General features: G+C 43.3%; 1 protein-coding gene across 1 annotated transcript in view; it reads left to right on the plus strand.

The window, feature by feature from the left end:
- The window catches only part of PRUNE2 (prune homolog 2 with BCH domain), a 1,307,647-nt gene that overhangs the window by 1,116,904 nt on the left and 165,386 nt on the right, over nucleotides 1–25,357 (plus strand). The window contains exons 13-14 of the mRNA XM_078677810.1: nucleotides 15,333–15,435; nucleotides 19,627–19,758. Coding sequence (XP_078533936.1) covers nucleotides 15,333–15,435; nucleotides 19,627–19,758 — 235 coding nt within the window. The remainder of the gene's footprint in view (nucleotides 1–15,332; nucleotides 15,436–19,626; nucleotides 19,759–25,357) is intronic.

Consider the following 25,357-nt stretch of genomic DNA (forward strand, 5'->3'; position numbering starts at 1 on the left):
GAGCAACGAAGAAGAAGGAACTCCAAGAGTATCAACGAGGAGCATGACAGGGGCATCCAAGAACCAGAAGTAAGCCTAGTTGTAAACCTTACGGGCAGTGAACTATCGGAATCACAGAAAAAAGTTCTAGAGAAAGGCCTAGGATATGTTCCTACTGCCAACATGGACAAATTTCATCTCTGCAAGGAAATCCAGGAATTTATAAGGAGACTGAAACTGCAGGTCTTCTTTAAAGATAAAACAGACAATCAAGACAAGGGAGACACGGGACTGAAACCACGGTCCACCTTCACTCCCATGAATCACACTCTCCCTATTGAACTCCTGACCTTCGAGAAGGCGGTCATGAAGGATCTTGAAGCACTGGACCCAGCACAGAAACGGGTTTTTCAAAACGTTTCTAAAGATGAACGACAGGCACTCCGCGAATTGAGCAGTAACAAACAGGTTGTCATAAAACCAGCAGACAAGGGGGGTGCAACTGTCCTTATGAAAAGGGAACAATATGACAAGGAGTGTTCCAGACTGCTCCAAGACAAAAGGAACTACGAAGTCCTACTGACCAATCCAACTGAAAAAATAACAACTAAGATCAAAACAATGGTAGAGGAGGCACTGTCACATAATTGGATCACCAACAAGGAAGGAGAGTTCCTGTGCCAAAAGAACCCTAGAACCCCTTACCTGTACATCCTACCCAAGATTCACAAGGACCTCGAGAACCCACCAGGTAGACCCATAGTATCAGGGATTGGGTCAGTTCTTGAACCAGTTTCTAGGTTTGCAGACGCATTTTTAAGACCAATGGTACAGAGGACATCCACTTACCTGAGAGATACAAAAGATGTGTTAAACCTACTGGAGGAGGTGTCATTCGACCCAGAAACACAGCTCTTAATCAGCTCTGATGTGGAAAGTCTGTACACCAGTTTGCCACACAACGACACCTTGGCAATAATTGAAGATGTACTATTTGCAGATGACTGGGAGTACCAGACCCCACGGAACGTGGTTATGGAGTGTTGCTCCTTGGCACTTAAGGAGAACTTTTTTGAGCACAATGGGACCCTGTACCTCCAAAAACATGGGACCAGCATGGGAAGCACATTTGCTCCAAGCATAGCTGGTCTCTATGTTCACCATCTTGAGGAAACAAAAATACTAAGTACCAGCAACCCTTTCCGACAAAAGATCTTGACCTGGAAGAGGTACATTGATGATATCCTGATCATCTGGGATGGAGATGATAAGACCGCCCAGCAGTTCCTCACGTGGCTCAACTACCAAGACGAGTTCCTCAAATTCACCAGTGTCACTACCAAAACCAATCTGGTATTTTTGGATTTAAACATCTTTCCCAAAAACGGAAGACTGATGACAACGACACATTTCAAGAGCACCTCTAAGAATTGTCTCTTGCTGTATCAGAGCTTCCACCCAAGGCATCTGAGGGATAATCTACCCTATGGTCAATTTCTGCGACTCCGTAGAAACTGCACGGAAGTCGCTAGTTTCAAAGCGCAGTCAAATGACCTAAGGAAGAAGTTACAACTGAGAAATTACCCACAGAGAACCATTGACCAAGCTTACAAAAGAGCGAGAAATAACTGCAGAGACAGCCTCCTGGAAGAAAAAGTGAAAACAGTGGAAGTACAGCGACCAATATGTGTTACAACATATAACACCAATTCCAACCAAGTTAGCAAGATCATCAACAAAAACTGGAAAATTCTGAACAGTGGAGGTCTCGACATTCCTAAACCCATGTTTTCACACAAAAGAGCACAAAGTGTCAGAGATATACTAGTACACACCAGACCTAAGGACAGTAAAGCCAACACCCAAATCAATCCCAACTTTGTACAAGGGCACCACCCGTGCGGCGGATGTAAGGTATGCTGCCTGACCAAAAAGAGCAAAAAACTAACCTTTAACAACGGGACCTCATGGGAACAAAGAGCCTTTACCAACTGCAACAGTTCGAACGTCGTCTATCTCATTACTTGCCCCTGCCATCTTGAATACATTGGTATGACAAGCAGGGCAGTGAAGTTGAGAATAGGCGAACATAAGAGCACCATTAAATGTAAAAAGGCGAGTACGAAATTAACAAACCACTTCCTGGAAAGTGGGCACAAACCTGAGGATATCACTTGGACGGTCATCGAACAGATTGACAACGAGAAACATCTACTAGAGAAAGAACAGAGATGGGTTTTTCGTGTCCAGTCAAACAAACATGGATTGAACGATGAAATTCCGTGGGGTCAGCTATAAGCCTCGTACCACCACCCCACTGAGAGGCAGTTCATCCGTGGCCTCGAGGAGATCCCCTGCGTCCTATCAGTGATCCACTGATAACACCCACCCTAGCATTCTACAACCCATTGCCCACATTTTGTTATACATTGGGGATTACAGGTCCCAACCCTGCGGTTTGAGGTACTCCGTCATAACAACCTACTAGATATCCGGACATGTATGTATCCCAAGAGGATCTATAGTTTATCTAAGATAATTGTCCGGCAACGCCAGTAACCCCTGAGAAATTGAGGAAGCGTGTTATAATATTGTAGTTCAGACAACATGTTTTTCTGTAATATATTATCATATTGATCGTTGTCTTAATTATCTGAGGTAACATGGGTAATATAATTGTTCGGCCAAGAGATTCATCCCTGAGGTACTCAGGGATCGGTTTCATTATATTGCATTTCAGTTAACATTTTTCTCTGTAATATAATAAGACATGTTCGTTTTCTAAATAACATAGTATTAATGCAAGGAGCCAGGATAAGATATTTTGCAATCCTTAAAATATATCTTCATATTCAACCACATTTGTTTACCTAATGGACACGGAAGACAGACTTCCGTTTTTAGCACACGCTTGGTCCATTTCAGGGCGGCCATCTTGGGGTGAGCGTTCTAGTGTTTGCGGGTGATTCCCCACGCGACACAGGCGCGTAAGCAGAGCTCATATAACCACTGAGCCGCAGACGCGACTAGTCCTCGGAGCAGTACCTCGTGGTAGAAGTAAGCCTTAATGATATAGCGGTCACTGTGAGTATTTGACTTTGCCAAAAGTCGCTAAACACTTGGCTAATCAAGACGAGGGCTACATGACATGGGTGTATATTGACGAGTTTGCTAAGGGCGCGGTCTCTCTTTTTTCAGGACGCCGCGGTGAATACCTACCGAGTACCAGCTCATGGGGCATATCTTTTGCGCAACAGCAGTATGTATTGCACACTACTTAATGATTGGGGTGTGCCCCTTGGGTTTTTAGAAAGATCGTTTCTCAGATCACCACTGTTATTGATCAAGTCGGGTTCCTCTATTTTTACCCTGCAGAGTTCCGTTGTATGTATTGAGTCGTGAGAGTGTGTGTATGTTGAAGATGGATACAGCCCTAATTACAAGGGGCTTCCCTATGTTCGGCCACAACAACGAGCATATAGGGGATGGCAGATTGCACTATCATTCGCGCCATACAAAACAGCCTAAATTACAAGGGGCGTGACAATGTTCATTATGAAACAAACATTTAGGGGATGGCGGATTGAACCATCATTCTGTCCATAAAGTCTTACGTGTATCATTTGTGGTATGGGCAATTGCAACTAAAATGTGGGACCTGTGGCGCTAACAATAATGAGCATCCACAGACAGATTACAGTATCATTGTATAATTCTGTATGTTTCTCTCCCTTTTTTCCTCCTTATTTTACAGAGACCACATTCAGGTCATTATTTTTGATACCTTTTGCTTACAGAGGGCCAGCTCATGCCCTGAAGCAGAAACTAGCAGTGGATTTTTACTGCTGGTTTCTAGGACGACAGGCTTATTACATTTAGCAACTGAGCTTTGTTCCAGTAGGGACCATTAGAAGGTCCTGATGAGTAGGCAGTAGGGGACTGCCTACGAAACATGTAGACCAGGTTGTAGCGAATCGCTCTACCTCAAAACCCCCTTCTTAACGTCCCCAGCTAGGGAAGTGAATAAATTGTTTTTTTCCACTAGCCAGAGGATTTTTAACCTTTTTTATTCCCACACATAATTAGGTCCCTACACTTCACTGACATCACCCACACTTGCACAGTCACATAGTCCTGTCACTATACTAGTGCTCCCGCGTAGTCGGTCAGGTCGTAGCACGCCCCGCCCCGTAGAGGGACGGGAAGACCCCAATTGATGAAGCATGACACTATTGGATTTTTTTAGTGTGTGAGGGGTATTTTAAAAAGCACACTGTGCTCTCATCTTTACCACCCTAAGAGAGAGCTCATCTATTAGTTTTTATCACCCACAGAAATTAATAAAAATAATAAAAATCACTACACTTTGATAGAATCTCTTTGTTTATACATATCTGATCGGAGGGTGATTCTGTCAATACCTCTTCACTTCTTCAATTGTTTTGGAACAGCAGAAGGAAGCACCTGGCACACAGGCTCCCTGAGCCAATCACAATGCTGCAATGCAGCATTGTGATTGGTCTGAGCTCTTTGGATCGGTGCTCAGACTGAAACAGGGAGCCTGTGCAAGTTTCTGACCAGGCTGGGTATTGCAGCCTGAAAGGAACATACAAAGTGCGCCTGAACTGTTTGCTTGTCCCAGGAGGGCCGGCCAAACAGTTCATGCAAACTTTGGGAATGCAAACCACTCCACCCCTGCTCTGGCCAGCCCTGCCCCACACAGGCCACTGACTGCATGCAATCGGAAAAATAAAATGACAATAATGATACGTTTTTGTCATTTTATTTTTCCTTTTTGCGCACTGGGGCAACGCTCCTCCACCTTAGCGGGGGAGCCGCCACTGCTGTACTGTCCATATCAAATCTACCCGCCATATTACTGGGAAAGGGAGGGTGGTTAACTGAAACTCGTTTGGTTCCTTAGGAGCCAGGGACCTCTCGAGGCCTGAGAGAGGCCCAGGGCAATTGAATACCAGGCATACGTTATTCTAGGGTTTGCTTGTACGAAGGCTCCTATAATAGTTACCCGCATGAAACTGTAGCTCTTGACCTCCTCTTCACTCTCTGGACAATCTTTCGTCATCTGTTCACTTCGAAATCCTGCTCCTAACTGACTTATATTCTTGCCAGCTCGGACATCCCCAATATAACATCGCAGGTTGGAACTGGCACTTTCTTCACAACACGTCATCTATATTCTTGTCACACACACAGAAATAGAAAAATCTCTTAAAGGATAACTCATAATTCCTGGTCCTATTCCTCCAGGAATTACTAAATTCTTCATGGAATTTCAACCAGAGATTTTGGTCTCTTTTAGCAGCTGAAATCTCTTGGTGGAGTAGATCCGCGGTGTTCCCTCAGATCTCATAATTCCAATGAGACTCGTAACTGCTGTTATTGGGCCCCTCCAAATTAAGGGACTACTTAAATTGAGGGTTCTTGCCGATATAAGCATTGTTTCTGCTTAAATCATTGTTCATATACAAGCACTATGTAATAATCGAAGTAATGAGGCGGATACCAATGTAGAAATGGCTAAAGAGTATTTATTCAATGCCACAGAGAAGAACTGGTGTTCCCATCAGAAAGCCAGGGAGCTAACTGACACGCCAGAATCGAGACAGTCCAAAGCACAATATGACATCAGCAATTGTGGAATGTACATCTTAAAGAGATAGGATAAAATACATGTAAAGGAAATACAACATATCCTCTTCCCTTCCCATGAGAATAAAAAAAAAAAAAACTATGCTCATGCCCACTGCTGCAAGGAACGACACTCACTCACAGACAAAATCTTGCAAGTACTTCGGTGGTCTCCTTTCCCTCTGCTCTCTACCGACTTCAGTTCTACTTCTACCACCCTCTCTCGATTCCAACTTGCGGTTAGACTGTGGAAAAACAACACCCTCTACCGCTTTCTTGTACAGAGCCACCCGCCTAAAATTCCAATGCTCCCCATTAAACAAGGTCACAAACCTCTTATGCACAGCCTTGACCTTGAACGGGCCCCTGAACTTAGTTAACCCAACACCAACACGTCCTGGTTTCACTTTCACCCAATCATTCACTGCAAAACTACACCTACTCACCACTTCCCCATCATCCTTTTTCTTCTCTAAAACACCAGAACTCAAACACTCCTTCATCCATGCTGCAACAAGTTTGGTACCAGCCGAACGCCCCCTCATTAAACAAAAAGGGATCATTCCAGTCACACCATTCTCAGTGGTTCTATAGGCCCAAACTAAATCATTAACCAACTCTCTCACATTCTCCCTAGATGACAGGGCCATCTGGATAGCGCCCTTAACCATGCGGTTCGCCCTCTCAACCATGCCATTACCCTGTGGGTTGTACAACGACGTCCTTGAATGCGCAATCCCACATTTCTCCAAGAAACTGACCATCTCCACTGAAGTTAATTGCGTCCCATTATCAGTGATGATCTTCATAGGAAATCCTTCCTCCTTGAAAATGTCTTTCAACAAATCAATTGTGCATCTGGTAGTGATCTCTTTCGTAAACTTGACTACCAACCATTTTGAAGAAACGTCCACAACTACCAAACCAAACCTCATATCATGGTTCAGTTGATAAAAAGGACCAATGAAATCAAGGCATATAGTGTGCCACGGTACTCCTGGGTCTTCAATCGTTCCACATCCACTCTGAACACCGACTTTAAGCCTCTTCTCACTCTCCAAACAATCCGTACATCTCTCCACCCACTCAGAGATCTCCCGATCCATACTTGGCCACCAGAAATGCTCTCGCACTCTCCTCTTAGTAAGGGACTGCCCCAGGTGACCTTCGTGAGCTATCTTGAATAGAGTGAACCTCACCTCCTGTGGAGGAATAAACTTGTCTTCTTTTAAGATGAGATAACCTTCCTTGTCTAATATCGATAATTGTTCCAAAACCTTCAGATATGGGCGAAGAGCAGGAGATACACAACTCTCTCTCCTCGAACCCTTCACAATCATTTCCTTTACCTCTCTCAGTACCACATCGTTCCCCATACAACTATTCCACCAACTCCTACTCACTGCTCCTGCACACATATCCACTACTTCATCCACAGCCGCCACAGACCCCTCAGAATTGAGTGATTCCACCCCCAACTTATCTACCATCTCCCAAGGTAGGGGGAGTCTAGAAAGACCATCAGCTTGGCTATTCTTCCATCCAGGAATGTACTCCACACAATACAAATACTCCTGAATCCTCGCAGCCAGTCTAGCTAACCTCGCTGACCCCTTCCCAGCCCCACCAGGTGACAACATTTTTACCAATGGCTTGTGGTCCGTCAATAGCCTAAACTTGAACCCCCACAAATACATTCTATAGTACTCACAACCCCATGCTGCAGCTAAAGCCTCCCGCTCTATTATAGAATAATTCCTCTCTGCAGCTGTGAGAGTTCTCGACGCAAAGGCAATTGTCTTTAGTCCAGAATCATGCATTTGAGCTAACACCGCACCAATCCCTACAGCACTCGCATCTACTGTCAAAACAGACCTGCGTTTGGTATCAAAAGGTGTTAATATACCAGCCTCACATATTTCTTTCTTGATCTTCTGAAAGCAATCTTCCTGTTCTGCATCCCACACAAACTTGCATCCCTTCCTCAATAGCACCTTGATTTTCTCCGTCTTCCCTGCAAAATTCTTTACGAACTTCGCATAGTACTCTATGAGACCGAGGAAAGACCGCAACTGGTCCTTATCACATGGAGCCGGTGCATTTCTAATGGACTCCAGTAGATCCCTTTTCGGTCTCACCCCATTTACAGACAACGTATAACCAAGGTACTCCACCTCCTCACCCGCAAACCTACACTTCTCTTTCTTCAACGTCAACCCTGCTTGTTCCATCCTCTCTAAAACAGTCTTCAAAATTACATTGTGTTCTTCTACAGTCTCCCCAAAAATCAAAACATCGTCTTGAAAATATACTACATTGCTCACCCCCTTCAATACTGCACCCATCATTTGTTGAAAGACTCCCGCCGCAGATGCAAGCCCAAAGGGCATGCGTGTGAACTGATAGATTCCTTCAGTTGTTATAAAAGCAGTCAGTGCCTTGGAGTCTTGGTGCAATTTAATTTGGTGGTATGCACTACGAAGGTCGAGCTTCGAAAAATACCTCCCACCCTTCAGTGACAACACCAACTCATTGATATTCGGAAGTGGGAAGTTGTCTACCACAATGTTTTGATTTAATGTGCGAAGGTCCACACAAAACCTGAATTTGCCGTCAGATTTGGTCGTGATGACGACTGGTGAAATCCATGGTGATATCTCGATCTGCTCTATCACCCCTTGATCTAACATCTCTTTCAGCATCTTCTTGACCTCTTCTCGTGCAATGAACGGAACCTTCCTGACCCTGTGTTGCACGGGTACAGCATCATCACGTAACACAATTTTATGAACATATCCTTTCAACTCTCCAATGTGTTCTTCAAATAGACTTGTCATTCCTTCAACTATTGACTCCGCAGTTATATTGTCTACCACCATCACCTGTTGTTCAGCTCTCGGGTTGATGATGATATGAAGGTCATACTGTTGTTCCCATCCCAAGATGGCAGGCCCTGACTTTGCTACATAAACCTTCCCTATTGTAGAGCGACCCTTAAGCAAAATTTCACAAGGCATGTAGCCAATCAACTCTATGCTCTCTCCTTGATAACCACATGGACTAATGTCACTGGGTAACAAGTGCACCTCTTTCCAATTTTCTAAGTACATCTCATTTGGAATTATTGTCCAAAATGACCCGGGATCAACCATTAACTCTACTTCTCTCTTATCAATAACAAACTTCGCTTTAGGTCTTTCCCTCCTACCTCGTTCACTTTGACGAGTACCATCACTACCCAAACTCAATACTTTACTAGAACCCTCAACATTAGCCTCACCTCTGCATATTTCTTTTTTTTCTACAACTGCCACTTTCTCACTATTCACCCCTTTGTACATTCTGAAGAAATGACCTTTCCTCCCACATTTTCTACACACTTTGTCCAAAGCAAAGCATTTTTTATACTCTGAGGTATGAAACGTACTCCCACACCTAGTACACATCCTTCCTTGATTTCTACTTCTCTCCCCACTAGCATATCCAGGATTAAACCTTTTCACATTTTTCTCCCCAGAATCCACAGCTTTCTTATTTACAGCAGCAACTTCTTCCTGTTCTATACAAGAGACTCCATTTCCATGACCACCCTCCTTTACACTATCCTTTTTCTCCATTTCCCTCATGCACGCATTTGATTCTTCTACTACTTTCGCTATGTCTATAGCTGCTTGCAAGGTAGGGTTTTTTGCTGCCCATAGTTTCTCCTGCATTTTTTTGTCTCTGCACTGTACTATTAACTGGTCTCTTATCATTTCCTCTCTTATTTCTCCGAAATTGCATTTTATGGACAATTCACGTAATCTCGTTACAAACTGGTCAACAGATTCTTCTGCTCTTTGCGGTTGGGTATAAAACTTGCGTCTTGCCATAACGATGTTTACTTCTTTTGAATATTGTTTCTTCATTCGTGCCTTTGCTTCTGTGTAAACATTTGTTATCGCTCTCCCATCTTGACTCAACCCCACAGGTAAATATTTGAAAGAGTGCTGACCCTCTTTCCCAAGTGCACTTAATAGTAGAGCTTTCTTCCTATTAGCACTAAAATCTTTCCCATCCAGTGCCTCGATGTAGTTCTCAAAGATGTCTATCCACTCATCCCACTCGATGGGTGGATCTCCGCTCGTTTGTAAAAACATAGGCGGCATGATAACATTTTGATTTTCCATCACTGTTTCTTCTTCTGTTGACTTGTCTGTCCTTTCTGTTTTTTTTTTGTTTTTTTTAAAATCTCAGTACACTTCACCCAGTTCTTCATATGTTACCATCCATTTGGTTGGACACAACTACACAAATTCTCTGTCAATAAATGGTATTGTCTCTCTCTTTCTGTTATCTCTCCCTTTTTTTTTTTTTGTAGATGCCACCACACAAAGTACAAGTTAATCCTTTCCCTTTACTGCCACTTCGTTCTTTATTTTAAAGTCTCTTCCCTTTTTTCTTTTTGTAAACTTATAAAATGGTACTCACTCTCTTACGAGACACCTTTAGTTTTTTTCACCGTTCTCCGCTCTCTTTTTTTTTTTCCACTCGGCAAAGTTGTACTTCAATTCCTCTCTTGTTTCTTCCTCGGGAGAGGTTGCTTAGCAACCCGATGCTTCCTTCAAAATGGCCATCACGTTTTCCTTCCTCACGTAGTTACGTCACTACCGCTTCCTGCAGTGACACTCACTGAAGATAGCTCTGCTTCCCTCAGCGTCGTTCTCCAGATTCGAAGAATACACGCTGCGCTGAGATTCTCAGGTGAGTCTGTAGATTGCTCGCGCTTAACTGCTCGAGCCCTGCTTCTCCTTAACTTTTAAATAATGCTTTCATTCTCCGTGTATGCTTGCGCTCCGATTCCTCTTCTATTAACGAGAAATACTCCTCTCACGCATTGCTTCTCACACGGTCCACACGTTGGTTAACGTTTTGCTGTCTTTCATGCAAATTGTAGTGTAACTTCACTGTTCTCACACGCAGAGTCTTCTTTTTTTTTCATAAACTCACCAGCTATCCTTGTTGGTGCGTCTCGTTCATAAGCTGCAGAATCTTAGTACAATGTAGTTTTAACTTCTGCTCCTTTTTTTTTAAGTTGATTTCTTCTTCCTCTTGCGTGGTTCTTTTCACACCAGTGGAGTTTTCTTCCCTCTGTAGCTGTTTAGCTCCGCTTGCTCATCGTCGCCATGTATAATAATCGAAGTAATGAGGCGGATACCAATGTAGAAATGGCTAAAGAGTATTTATTCTATGCCACAGAGAAGAACTGGTGTTCCCATCAGAAAGCCAGGGAGCTAACTGACACGCCAGAATCTAGACAGTCCAAAGCACAATATGACATCAGCAATTGTGGAATGTACATCTTAAAGAGATAGGATAAAATACATGTAAAGGAAATACAACACACTACAAGTCATTCTCTTGGCGCTGGTTAAGTTGCATCTACTTTACCGTTTAAAAAGAGTACAAAAAGTTGTCTATCTCCAAAGTCGCAGTGCCAGACCCACGTTCCCCGCATGCAGACAGCAAAGATTGCCAGATTATGTTTTGTTTTGGTTGCTCATTCTTAGCTCTCCTAGTTCCTCTATTATTCAGAGCGGTTTCTGTGTAATAGTAAATTCGCCCCACTGTGCACGAGTTTGCAGCCTTGTCTATGTAACAGTGCTTTTCTCTCTTAAGCTTGTGGTACTTACTCAATAGAAGTACCACATTGAATACAGGTTGTATTTCAAAATTCAAGTGCATAATTGTTAAGTTGTGCATTTTAGTATTTATTTAGCAAATGTCTTCCATTGGTGGGATTGTGTGAGCCTATGTAGAAAGAAACTACTTTCAAACAAAGGTTTCGCATTTACGCAATTCATTTGAGTAGTGTTTACTTAAGGGTTGTTTAAAGTTCATTGCTTGTTTTATCAGTTAAGAATATGCATGCCTATTGTTTGCTCCCACCAGGAAGTTGTCCTTCGAACACCTGTCTTTGTTCTATCTACAAGATAATCTAGCATTGTTAAAGGAAATGATATAGGAAGAGGTTCGCGCTCCAGGGTCGGAGCAAGTGCAAGTGAAACAAAATTTTGTTTGAACCATTTATAAACGTCCTCGTGCAGAGAACCTCCAAAGATTTTTCTAACTAATAATAATGAGGTAGTTTTGTATAGATGAGCTAATGCAAATGCACTCAATATGTCAACTTTAAACCACAGTGTGTATTTCAAAGCAAACCAGTTCTCTATAGGAAGCAGCAAGTTTGCATTTTGCAGCTTGGAAAATTGGACACTCTGATATAACCACTCCGATTTACTTAAATGCCAAGATACATCTACTGACCTGTTCGCCCACCCATCAACTGCCCCACTCTTACGGCCATACAATCATTCATCTATGAAGCCTTCTACCAATTCTAATGTCTGCTCAGTAATCTACTAACTTGGCTACCAATCCATCTATCTACGCATAAACCTATTCACTCATCCATAAACCTCACAATCAAGATAATCATACATCATTCATCCATCGATTCATTAATATATCTGTTTATCCTTATCAAGATCCAAACCTCATCCATCCGCCCACTCATTCATCATTTCAAACACCTACATACACATAAATTAACGATAAGTAAGAAAATACAACCAACCACAGGATAATACTTTGCCCTTTGACTCAATCACTTACCACATGTACCCCCACTGACCCATCCAGCAACTCACAAACCCATAAACCCACTTACTCACTTACCCATCCACACATCACATCATTCATTCACTCACTCATAAATCTTCTCCACCCATCAATTTACTCATCCATCCACCCACCCACTTATCCATCGACATAACTGCGCACACACACACACACAAACACAGACACTCACATGCTTGAATCCACTCGTATTAACTACTGCCTTCACACAACTCTTAAGTTGTGTCTTTAGGAGCCTGAAATGAAAAACAGGACTTGGTGCTAAGAACTTAAAGCGAAAACCTTGAGATGGCACCAGAACTGGGCAAAGGTTGGCTCCAGAACACGCTAGAGGTGGACTCTAGTTGAGGTGTATTATGTCTTGACAACTCATCATTAAATTGATAGGCTTTCCTTTATATTTCAAAAGGATATTGTGAAAATAGCTTACAAAACTCTCCTTTAGGTGGCACAATTTTCTGCTTTTGTGAACATGGCTCAATGAATACCTTGTACTTGGTCATTAACTTATGTACGATGGGGCCCATTAGGATGGCGGGTGGATCGCCCAAGCCGGGCCGGCTGTAGTCCCCGCCGGCCCGCCAGGGGCGATCCTCCCGCCGTCCACACAGCAAAGACCCTCCGCCATATTATGATGGCTGGGGGGTCCGCGGCAGACAGAAAGACCATCCCCCGGTTTTCCACCGGTCGACTGCGGAAAAAGTGCCTGCATATTTTGGCGGTGTCTGCGAGACACCGCAATCCATATTACAATGCTGGCGATCAATGGCCTTTCCACAGCGGCGTTACCACCGTGGAAAGGCATACGGTCTTTGGTGTTGGGGGTCCGTTGCAGGCCCCCAGAGTGTATGGGGTGCATATGGGGGTATTTATGGTACCGCCCTCTCATTGCAATGCACCACTTAGCAGGCACCACATGGTGCCTGCCATGTTGTGCATTGCAATGCTGTGCACAGTCCTTTTACATTGCGTGCGGGTCTGCAGCCAGCAGATCCACCCGCAATGGAAAAGACCCAAGATGCGCCTGCCAGTGTGGCGTGCGCATCTTTACATGCATGGCGGGACCGCCAAAGCATCGGCGGGGTGTTCCGCGCTCCATTACGGTGGTCCGCCCGCCATCGTAATAGGCCCCTATGTTAGTGAGCAGTGGTGGAGTCTTTGGGTGTTTACAAAGAGGAGTAATACAGTTTTAGCCCAAACATGTACAAATGCCGGTGGAGCACGGAACCTCAGCTCTCTGGTAAACTTGTGAATCAAGTATTTGGTAACCGCTCCGTAAGGGGGAATGTTGAGACCTTGGCATGTTTATAAGCAACAAAGCACTGAGTGTTTTTAAGACATCAGGGTCATATTACTCTTAAAGTAGGTAAGGATAGATTTTACCTTTAGTTTTGTTATTTGAAGGGCTACTGAGGGTGGCAGGAGAGAGTGGCAGTGCCCATTATGCAGATTAGCATCTGCGTGTGCTCTGATTGGCATTATAGACAACGTGATCTTCACTTTTGTCAGCTATGATATCACTTGCAATCCCTTGCTGGAAAGGTATTCCTTTACTGATGGATTTCCATCTCTAGTTCCATTTAGAAAACTGGAATGTTTTGAAACCTATGGAGTGGCTCAGGGCAATTAATGAATGGTATCGAACTTTTGCTTTATCATGCAATTGTTTGTCTTTCCTTGTCCCTAATTTTAACTTAGAAAAATCTACTCTCAGTGGGCAGAATGTTCTAATAGGTTTATAGTCCTTCTACCTTGAGCTGTTCTAGTTAAAAGCCCTCTCCATCGTTATTGGCCCTTGAATCAGGCCTATATCTCAGATACAGGGTCTTTAACAACTGATATAGCCCATCGCAGCGGATATAATGCTAAAGTGAGTGTGTATCTATTGGTTTATCTCAAGCTGAACTAATGCCGATCTTTTCTACCACATCACTGTAATTTAAGCATCTGTTTACCAATACACTCTTTTATTCAGTTGCTTTCACTACTTAGGTGCCTTACTTTTATTAAACCACAGGGAAGTAATACTACTTACATTAAAATAAACTTCAGTGTGCTGCCTCAATTTCAGTCTATAGCTTTCCCTCTGGCAAGGGGAATAACTTGCTCAGTGAGCTTGGACACTAGTTCTGTGCTTAATGCACACACAACCATTGTAAGGGAAAAACATGCTCTGCACATGGTATATACACATCAATCCTCCCCTCTAAAAGGAGAACATAATCTCCCAGTGATGACTCAGGACTGAGCTACCGAGTTTTGACTGACGGCAGGGGACTGATTCACAAAGGTAAACTTACAGTTTTGTGTGAGTTTACTAAGTTTATGACTGTAGAAACTTCTCAGTTGGGGTGGAGGTTAAAGATAGGCCTGTCCTAGAGCTGATATTATTTTATTGCTTTTATAACACAGTGAAATGACCTTCCTTGTGTCCATTTTAGGCATGAGAATGCAATTTCCGCTAACACAAATTGCAGAAAAAAAGTTCGTGTTGTTCCCAATATTTGTTTTTTTACCACAAATGGCATGTAATTACACAGTGTGACATTATAGTGTATTTCTGGAATTTCACTTTACAAGAGTAATACAAAATTACCAAAATCATGCTAATTACTCTGGTATTATGCTAGTTTCTCCCAGGCCTAGTAGTAGTATGATGTCACTATGATCTGTGCAACATAGTGCACATTTGGAAGTCTTTGATTTGAAAGGTTTGATTTAAAGTAAAATAATTGTAAATGTTCTCTAATAAGACCTTGGTCTATGAGTTGTCGAGCACTAAACCCATAGCAATCAGTATCGTGGTAGAAATTGTGCAACCAGCTTGAGAGGTGTTGGATGCAATTTTCCTAGTAGACAAAATATTGCAGACAGGCCCTTTCTGTCGTGCTATTACTAGCAGCAAAATAAATCCTAATCCTTTCCCTTTCTAACCCTATTCCAGTGAAAGAAAAATACAAGGCGGTAGAATGTTCTGTGACGTCATGCACCAGACCCCAAAGCCTTTCTGTCTGTTTGTTTTGCAGGATACTACGGCGAAGGACTGAATGCCATCATTGTGTTTGCCGCGTGCTTCCTACCAGACAGCAGTCGCGCAGATTACCACTATGTAATGGAAAACCTCTTCCTGTGAGTAATGCATGTGGAAAATGGAACCCTATTACCAGATTTATGTATTTGCTCATGAAGCACAGTACCTTAGACTGACGCACCCCAGACCTTGTTGATGTGTTGCTGCCTCTTCAAATACACAAAATGTGATGGAAGGAATGGTCAACCACTGGCAGCTGCTCTGGACAGCATTCCAAGCCATCGTTTTTCACCCATTGTGCCCTTTTATGTTATTTGGCTTATTAAGGTCAAAACGGCTCTGAGGTTTCTTGTGTTCCCTTCTGGAGGGGGCCTCACCTAGCAGTTCAGGGTGGACCGTCCCCATGAGGAGCAGGGTCAGTACTGAGTTTTAGGTCTCGCTTAGTCAGCGCATGCGCGGCTCTACGAGATATTTATTTAGGGCTTTTAAAAGTCCTACCACACGCTTTTGGCTGGCGCAGAGCATGCAATTAAGCGCACAATGACGAGCAGATGCGCCATAAGGCTTTCTTCTCTCGTCATGGTGCGCGCACACCACTCTCCAGCCTGCGTGTTTTTTTTATTTCCGCGCCCACCTCTCCCCCTCCCCCATCACATATCGCGTTTTGCGGCCGCTCGCGCGCACGCGGCCAATGCTTGTTAGAAGGAAGGACCTCATTTTACTTTCACAACAACCAACACAAATAAAACAAATCTCAATCATACACAACTAGACCACAGAAATCAGCAAATGCACAGTAAAGGGTGGCAGGTTTAAGAGAGTACTTCAATATCATACTCTGCGCTATGCAAATGTCGATAATATATAACTAAGCATAAGGTAGGACAGCAGTAGGGTCCGACTTGGCTGCATTTCATTTGAGCCTCAGGAAGTGGCGAGCTGGTGTGTGGGCGAAGGTTCCTGACGAGAAGGCTCTCTAATAGGACTTTAACTAGATACCCGCTGCAGAAGCGATTAGATGAGTTCAAAGTAAGGCGCTACTGAGACAAAGTTACGGTGTGAGCACATTAGGCAGCGTCAGCATCGCGCTCGGGAAGTGTGATCATCTCCAAGTCTCACCGCCCGAACCTGACACCTGTATTTTCACAGTCAATCCACGTGTGATATCTGTAACTATATTTTATGCCCAGGCTCTGCAGGTCCAAGGGCCACACACACACATCATTCGTTGCAGCTCTTTTGTAACTTCGGTTACTCTCTATTATTTGACAACGGGGGCCTTCCCTGTGAACATTTTTCTGATGTGATTCCTTTCTTCTCTCTTTTCCAGCCATTCTTATTTTAGGTTCTGTATGCAAGCACAGGAGCGCCACTTTATTATCACTACGCTTTTTTATTTCAGTGAGGGTCGCCACCTTACCCGGAGAAAAACTGGCCTGTGGTTTACATTTTAAGTTTCTGCAAAGGCCCGACGTGATAGTTAAATGGAACTTTAAATAAAATCGTCTGTTTTCATTTATAACTTGGCCTTTCCGTCATTCCTTCCTTTAATCACCAGCCAGGGCTCATTCACTAAGACACCTGCTAAAGTGTTTTCTACTTATAATTACTGTTTTAAGTATCAACAGATAAGGAAAACAAATACCAACAATAAGTGATTTTCTTAAATTTTGTTCCAGCGGGGACATTAAAATACTGGTCATGCCGGTAAAATAGCCTGTGCACTAATGTGGCATTGCACCCGGCAGGAAAACCCTCTATATGCACCCCCCCCCCCAGCTTGTAATAAAAAGCACCACTCTATTCTTCACATCTTGGTTGTATTTTGAATTTTCTCTTAAATTAAGTTATTCCTAAATTCCCACTATCGCCTCTGATCGCTTCTCTTCTCATTAGGGAGCAGCTCCAGTTACCATATTTCGCGCATTCATTGTGTACATGCCTCACTGGGGACATTATCATGAATGATGTGCATAAACCCTCTTGTGCAAACAACTTGTGCACAGTTTTTAGTGACAACTTACACTATGTGGAGTCAGTCACCTTTGGCGCCTTGCATCTTAGTGACCTGGGCGGTGGGAAGCTCTGGTGCTGCGTGCGTCTCAGTGGTGCCCCGTATGGCGCAATGATGTATAGAGGTGACAAGCCTGCAGCTCCAAAGGGAGAGCTGAACTGAATTACTTCAAGGTGTTCTCTGATTTGCCTCGTAGTGATAATAAGACACAGTGAAATACAGCACTTCGTCGAAGATCACACAGTGAGGGAAGTGGGGAAGCGAGGATCTAATCCCAGGTCTCCTGGTTACACATTGTGCAACTAACCAGCGAACGAATATCAACTCTCCCCAGTTTAACACCTAAGGGCAATGCTTTGTGTTCAGTTATTGTCGATCTATATTAGTACACTCTGTGAATAAATACATTTCACCTATTCAATTAATCTAACACAATAAATAACAAACTTTGACATAGTCAATAGGTCTCGCCTTTAAGACATTATAAGGGTTTAGTTATCCAGCACAATATCCTTGGTGCAACAAAATTAAGTATTGCATGGCTAAACACTTATAAAGTCGCAAAGGCGAGACCTATTGGCTATGCCAATGCTTGTTAGAAGTTTGTCCTCTGTTTAGGCTGCCACAGTGGGGAGAAGCAATGGGTTAGAATGATAGGCATAGCAATTGCCAGTGGTGTGGCCTTCTTTACATTCCCGCATCACCTTTTGTATGTTCTTCTGCCTGGTACAGGAAGTGGCGCAGTGGCCAGAGCTGCCAACTCTGGAGCTGCTGATCCGGGTTTGAGTCCCGGCGTGACATCACTTTCAGCCTGATTCATCAACGGGCTGTTTTGCGAGCCCCTAATAGCGATTCATAGCGAATCGCTATTAAGGACTCGCAAAACGGTATTCATGTAGGAATTGCTAAATAAATAGCGATTCCTACACATTCCTTATTTGCGAGTAGCAAATTGCTAATCGCAAATAAGGAATACTCCCCATTCATTCCTATGGGCCAAAAGGCCCATAGGAATGAATGGGGAGTATTCCTTATTTGCGATTAGCAATTTGCTACTCGCAAATAAGATAGCGATTTAAAGGGTGCCAGGGGTGTCCAAAGGACACCCTGTAGCACCCCTTAAATGCAAATTGAAACTGGTGTTGTGCACACACCTGTCCAAAGGACATGTGTGTGTGCAACATGCAACTTAGAAAAATGCTTTTAAAAGCATTTTTCTAAGTTTTTGCTATTTACCGAGAGGTCTGACCTCTCGGTAAATAGCGGCCCGAAATTGCGAATTAGCAATTTAAAAATGGTTGATGAATTGCATTTAAGGAATCTCAAATAGAGATTCCTTAAATGTAATTCCTCGCAATTTCGCGAATTAGCAATTACCGAATTTTGCATTTGGGATGATGAATCCCAAATGCAAAAATTGCGCTCACAATGGGCCAGATTCTCAGAATCTGGCCCTTTGCGAGCGCAATTCGGCTTGATGAATCAGGCTGTTAATCTCCCAGTGCCTATGGATGCACTTGGATACCCTCTTAGGGGATAAGCTGCGCTATATAAATCTACAAACTTTCAAGTCCCTTCGACTATCCCAGACGATGTACGCATTGTTTCTAGAATGACTCCACGTTTAGCAGATATTGACATCGAACTGGTCATGCGTGCCCACTCATAGGGGGTTATTATAGGGTGAGGTCTAGTTGGCCCAAACAGTGACTCGTGTGCTTCCAAGGGACACCTAAATCATAACCATGAAATAGCAGATAGACGCTAGTGATATTCGAGTTATCAAACTTCTGTAGAACATTTTCAGCTGCCCATTTTGAAACTGCATTTATATAGCACTTGCTATTCCTGACGAGGTGATACATAGTAGTGGCGCTCTAAATTAGAGAAATGTGCAGTCGTCCAGCCAGTGCTCCAATTACCGTGTCAAGTACCTCTTGTTTAATTATATGTATGCGGCAGTGAACCATGTGATAGCCGATGGGTATCATTGACTTAGATGTGCACAGACAAATCAGCTAACAGGATGCAGGTAATCCCTTGCCACTGGCGTATTTCAAAGCACTGCACGGATTATCTTTCAAAGCTTTTAGTTTTGCAAGTGCACCTGTTCCTGTCTCAGATCAAGTCACCTACTAAACGACGCTGTTAGATTGAAAACGCTCGTTTTTTCTGTACTCTTACGCCTAAAATCAGAAAAATAGATGCCCTTTAACAAGCCTTCCTCGCGCTTTCTCCCTCCTTGGTTATCTTTCTGTTTTGTCACTTTTGCCAGATACGTCATCAGCACGCTGGAGCTCATGGTAGCCGAGGACTATATGATCGTCTACCTGAACGGGGCCACGCCCAGGAGAAAGATGCCCGGCCTCGGGTGGCTGAAACGATGCTACCAGATGATTGACAGGCGGTAAGGAGCTTTCCTCAAAAATACCACTTCTTGAGGTTTTCTGAGAAATCAAGTGTGAAGAGGATGGAGAAACTACATATGGGCATGTGCTAAGGAAACCTTTTCCCTAGAATTTTAATATCTCTTATCAGTGTATTTTGTGCATTTTTTTATTTTTTGTATTAACTAAGCATACAATAACATTAATTTTGAATTTACCTGGAGTCCCAAACTAGATTTTAGCATTTGTGCAGTTTGACAGTGCTCTGTTGTCGGCCTGGCGGCTCTCTGTTGCTGGTGGGACTCCTGCGTGTCTCATGTTCGTCTTGGAACCTGAGGATCACTTCGCCTTCTCTCATGAAGTGTAACCGGAGGAGAGGGCAGACTGTCTCGCTAGCTAATGTTTAGTCATGCAGCCCTAGCAGCGAGCGTGAGGACGCATCCGAGAAAAGAACACCATGTTTTTGTTGCGGGTTTCATGTCACGATAGCTGTCGTACAAAAACATTGTCGAGAACTGTATGTTCATTTAAATAAAAGCCAGTCTCGTGTCACCTGTCGTCCTTGTCATCTGGTCCCACTCCCAATAGTGATCACCGTCAAACCCCATCCAACACAATTCAATTGCCAGGTCGCTTCAAAAATACAAATAGATTTCTTTCATGTTTAACAACAAGAAAATATTAATATATCTAATATATAGTAGCAGAGAGCAGACATCTACTACCGTTTCTCCCATATTTTTGCCTTTTCAAGTTCACATATTCACATTTTACTAATACCAAACTAACTAATCCTCATAATAGGTGAATTAATCACCTTCAAGCAAGCCTAATCCCACCTAAAATTAGTATTGTGCCAATATATATGATAATTTCCAAATCAGCACATAGATGTAATATATTTAAATTAATGTGGGTATACGTTGTTGATGAAAAGCAACAATTTTTCACACACATGTTATTAAAATAAATCCATTATTCGTGTTTGAAGTGAATTATCAACTCTCCCTCATCAACCAATCCCTGTTCCCTATTTCCTTTTTTGCATATTTTCCGTGGCACTCTTAAGCTTGAAAGGGTATTGTGTGTGTGTGTGTTCAAGTGTGTGTCTGTGTGTGCCTATATATATATATATATATATATATATATATATATATATATATATATATATATATATATATATATATATCCTACTGACAGTCACCAATTGGTAGTTATAGTTAGGACCTATTTTCCATAGGAAATCCGCAACATTTGATTTGGAATAACTTTGGCGTCGGTTGACGAATCTTCGCGAAATTTTCAAAACTAATGGGCCGCTCCGGTCCGCTCCTATCCTGAAAGTCTTGGGGTGATTCGTGAAGCGAGGGCCGAGGAAAAAGGGGGTCCCAAAACATGTTTTCCCCATGCAATTTTCCATAGGAACCGTTTATCGCAGTACAGCCCGAACTTCTGAACGGAATTACACCAAATTTGACAAAGAGGTAGTCCTCAGTTCAGACTCGTGCCTTTTGCTTAAATGGTGTAAATCTGTTCAGTAGTTCCTGAAAAAATTACAATTAAATGTACATATACATCTATGGCCTCGGAGGATCCGCGCACCCTGCCGTGCACGAGCTGTATTCGAATTGGCTGCCAACACTTCAAACCAGGAATTGTTGGCAGCCATCTTGTGCCTCGGTAGAACGGAGGCACAAGAAACCTAAATAAAAAATGTGCAAAATGCGAAAAGGGGGCAGGGTAGAAACACCCTGACCCCCTAGGCCTGTTCAGGGGGTCCCACAAGGACCCCCAAGGCCAACATTTTTTTAAAAACAAATCAGCAATAAGGAGGGAGGCAAGGCACCCTCCCCAAAAATATATATTAAACAAGCATTTGCAATGCAATAGGTCTCGCATTACTTAAAGTTTGAGCTAATTACGTTGCATTAATTAGAACGCCAATAGCTCAAAGTTTTAGTAATGCGACACTTATTGAATTGCAAATGCTTGTTTATCTCTGCTGACCTGCCGAGGGTTATTCCCTTATTTACAAATGTCACGGCCTGGTTAATGTATTTTCAATAAGGGCTGAGGCACACATTGAGGATATCAATTATGCATGAGTATGGGGAAGGCCGCTCTTGTTAAAAGTGAATGCGCACTGCAAATAAAAACAAGCACTGTAAAAACAAACAGGCACTGTTTGTTTAATGCTAAACTCCAGCAAGAACATGGAAGGTTTGGAGGGCGCGACCGGGTGGTATGGAGAAGCCCGCTATTGTTCAAAGTGAAAGCGTGCTGCAACGAAAAACAAGATTGTGGCGGAACAGGGTGGAGGGGAGCAGTTGTGGGATCAGACATCCGTCCTGTGCAGCCTTCAGAAACTAGCATGGTAAAGAGAAGTCCAAGCTTTTAGCAGGCTTCAATAGCTAGTAAGAGGTGCATTTATTAAAAAATAAAGGACATCACACAAATCCGCTATTGATATCATTTCACTCACCAGTTGACGAAGGGCGAGCGGAGGAGAGCTGGGGTGCCGTGCGAAGTGCTCGGGCCTCGCAGAGGATTCTTAAAGGCGCACTACAGTAGAGTTTTTACAGTACTACTATTAAACAAGCTATGCACAAATGTAAGTTGTATTATTTCATGTTGCACTTTATAGAAGGAACACACATTGGCAAATGTTAACAAGGTATTACCCGTGAAAGGAAACCCGGGGACCTACCTGTGGGCTTTATGTCTGCAGTCCGGATTAGAACGGAAGCCAGGCAACTTGTTTTGGGATGGGGGCGGGGCCGCAAACAGGAAGCGGACGGGAGCCCCGCGCTTCTGTAGTCAGCCGGAAGATTTGCCCGTGAACTAGCGGAGCTCCCGTGGTCGTGGAGAGCCCCGCCTGTTGTCAAGACTGACCCGCAGGCTGCCGAGGGAGACAGGGACACACGAAAAGACCCCGGTAAGTGTGGGGGGAGGGGGTGCGCGCGCGTATGTGTGTGTGTGTGTGTGTCTGTCTGCGTGTGTCTGTCTGTCTATGTGCGCGCGCCCCTGTATGTGTGTGCATGCAGAGGGGTGGGGGCTGGCTGTGTCTGTGCCATTAATGCATGAGAGCAGAGCGACGCGAAAGTAGGGGCTGGGAGTTCATCAGCGCAGGCGCGGCTCAGACGCGCGCTCCCGCGGTCAAAACTGAGACTGCAAAAGCGCGCGTCTGAGTCGTGTCCACTCTCCTGAATACGGGCCACATTAGGTCTGTAGCAGACTCTCAATGCTCACGCATTGAGAGTAGTCTGCTCGACCTAAAAAGGGGCCATGCCCCGGGGGATGGGGTCCCCGGGGCTGATTAAGGCCTCGGGAGGGGGGCCACGTGGCCCCCTTCCCAATTTCTTTGTTTTGTTTTTTTAATTAGGGGCAGGCCCTGGGGAAAGGGTCCCCAGGGCCCAAAAATGGGGAAACGAAAGGAGGCTAAGCTGCCCCCCTTCTAGAAAAAAAAAAGAAGAAATACCGGCATCGTGCCGGAGGCCACGCCACCTCCTTTCAGCACTCTGCAAACGCACCCCCGGGCGCGTTTGCAGAGGGGGAACAAATTACCCTTGAATACTTGCGTTCCCTGGAGGCCAACTAGCCCACCAGGAACTTCCAGTATTCTCCAGGGGGCTGTGTTGCAGAGAGGTGTTCAGAGGCCACGCCTCTTTTTACACCTCTCTGCAACGCAGCTCTGTGGCACTTATTGGAGGTACCTAGTCGGCTAGTTTGACCTTAGGGACCCTTAGGATTGAAGGGAACTTAATCTCTCAACTTAGAACGGCCACAGGGCGTGTTTACACAGTGGTGAACGGAGGGGACGGGGCCTGAGGTGATGTGTGCAAACATGCCCTGTGGCGTGTTTTAGTTGGGGGAAAAAATTCCCCTTCAATCCTGAGGGACTATGGGGGCCAAGTAGCCCACCAGGTACTTCCAGGAAGCGCCACTGCGCTGTGTTGCAGAGAGGTGGTGCAGGCTGTACCCCTTTTTACATCTCTCTGCTACGCAGTTATGTGGCGCTTACTGGATGTACCTAGTGGGCTAGTTGGACTCTAGGGACCCTCAGGATTAAAGGGGAATTATTTCCCCAACTTAAAACGCGGTAGCGGGCGTGTTTGCACAGTGGTGAAGGGAGGGGATGGTGTAGGAAAGTGGCATATATACTGGACCGAAGTGAAATCAGCTGAACTACGAATTCAGATTTACTCACCTGTTATCAGGAGAGACTTCAGTGCTGCATCTTTGAGCCCAGTATTGACCCTGAAAAGTAATTTTAACCGTACTTACCAGTAACTTGAATTTTCTTAAATAGGATATCATTGCCTGCTTTTTGCTGAAAAAGTTTCTAAGTGTTGCTTTAAGAAACTTACAAATATTCCTCTAAAATAAGCCGAAATACGAATTCCCATTTACTCACGTGTTATCAGGAGAGACCTCGGTGCTGCATCTTATAGCCTAACACTGACCCTGAAATGTAATTCTAACCGTACTTACCAGTAACTTGAATTTCCTTCCAAAGGCTAACATTGACTGGTTTCCGTTGGAAATTCTTCTAAGTGTGGAGTTTTGAAACTTTAAAATATTCCTATAAAATCAGCCAAACTACAAATTCCGATTTACTCACCTGTTATCAGGAGAGATCTCAGTGCTGCATCTTTGAGCCCAGTAATGATCCTGAAAAGTAATTCTAACCGTACTTACCAGTAACTCAAATTTCCTTCCATAGGATATCAATGCCTTCTTTTTGCTGAAAATGTTTCTAAGTGTCTATTTTCACAAACTACAAATTTTCCTTAAATGCACCAGTGCTGGATCCAGGATCCACCACTGAGTAAGAAAATGTAACGATAACACCACTTACATGCTAAGTGAATTTCCACCCATAGGATAACATTGGTGATTCTATGTGAAAAAAGTTCTGTCAACTTTTAAAATACAATAATATTCCTTAAAAATCACTACTGTAACCAAAACACTTTTACTCAACTCTTGATGTCCCAGGACTGAATCTAGGATCCAGTCCTGTGGTTAGAAAAGTCATCCATAAAGTAACTAATTGCATTTAACTAGAAATTCACATTGAGCTCAATGTTGCATTGTGTTTAAATTGTGTTGCCCGTTGCAACAACTGTAACTACTGGACTTAGAAGTCTATTGCCTATTTGCAAAGTATTTATACTAAAGTAATTTATTCTGAGAAAGTATATTTTGTAATGTATAATGTAATTATAATGTAATTTAAAAAAATAAAATATCTAAAAATAAATAGTTTTAAAAAATGTAGTAAATCAGTATCAAAAAAATAAATATAACAATTAATACATTAAAAAATTTGTCATTGAAAAAACCTTTGAAATTTACTGAAAAAAACAGGTTTCAGACATGTTATAGTTAGGAATTAGCATTTAAAAAAACCTTAGAAATTCAGGGAAAAAACATAGGTTTTAGGGTAGTTATAGTTAGCTGGACATTTCACTCGTACAAAACCATTGAAATTCCTCCGTTATAGTTAGTTCTGTTAACTATAACTCGCACGCCCGCAATCCACTGCTAATGATGTCACATATTACATCATTCATGATATGGTCAGTGACATCACTGATGACATCACATATATATATA

This window comes from Lissotriton helveticus, chromosome 2_1 (genome assembly GCF_964261635.1).
Source record: "Lissotriton helveticus chromosome 2_1, aLisHel1.1, whole genome shotgun sequence".
Classification (NCBI taxonomy): Eukaryota; Metazoa; Chordata; class Amphibia; order Caudata; family Salamandridae; genus Lissotriton; species Lissotriton helveticus.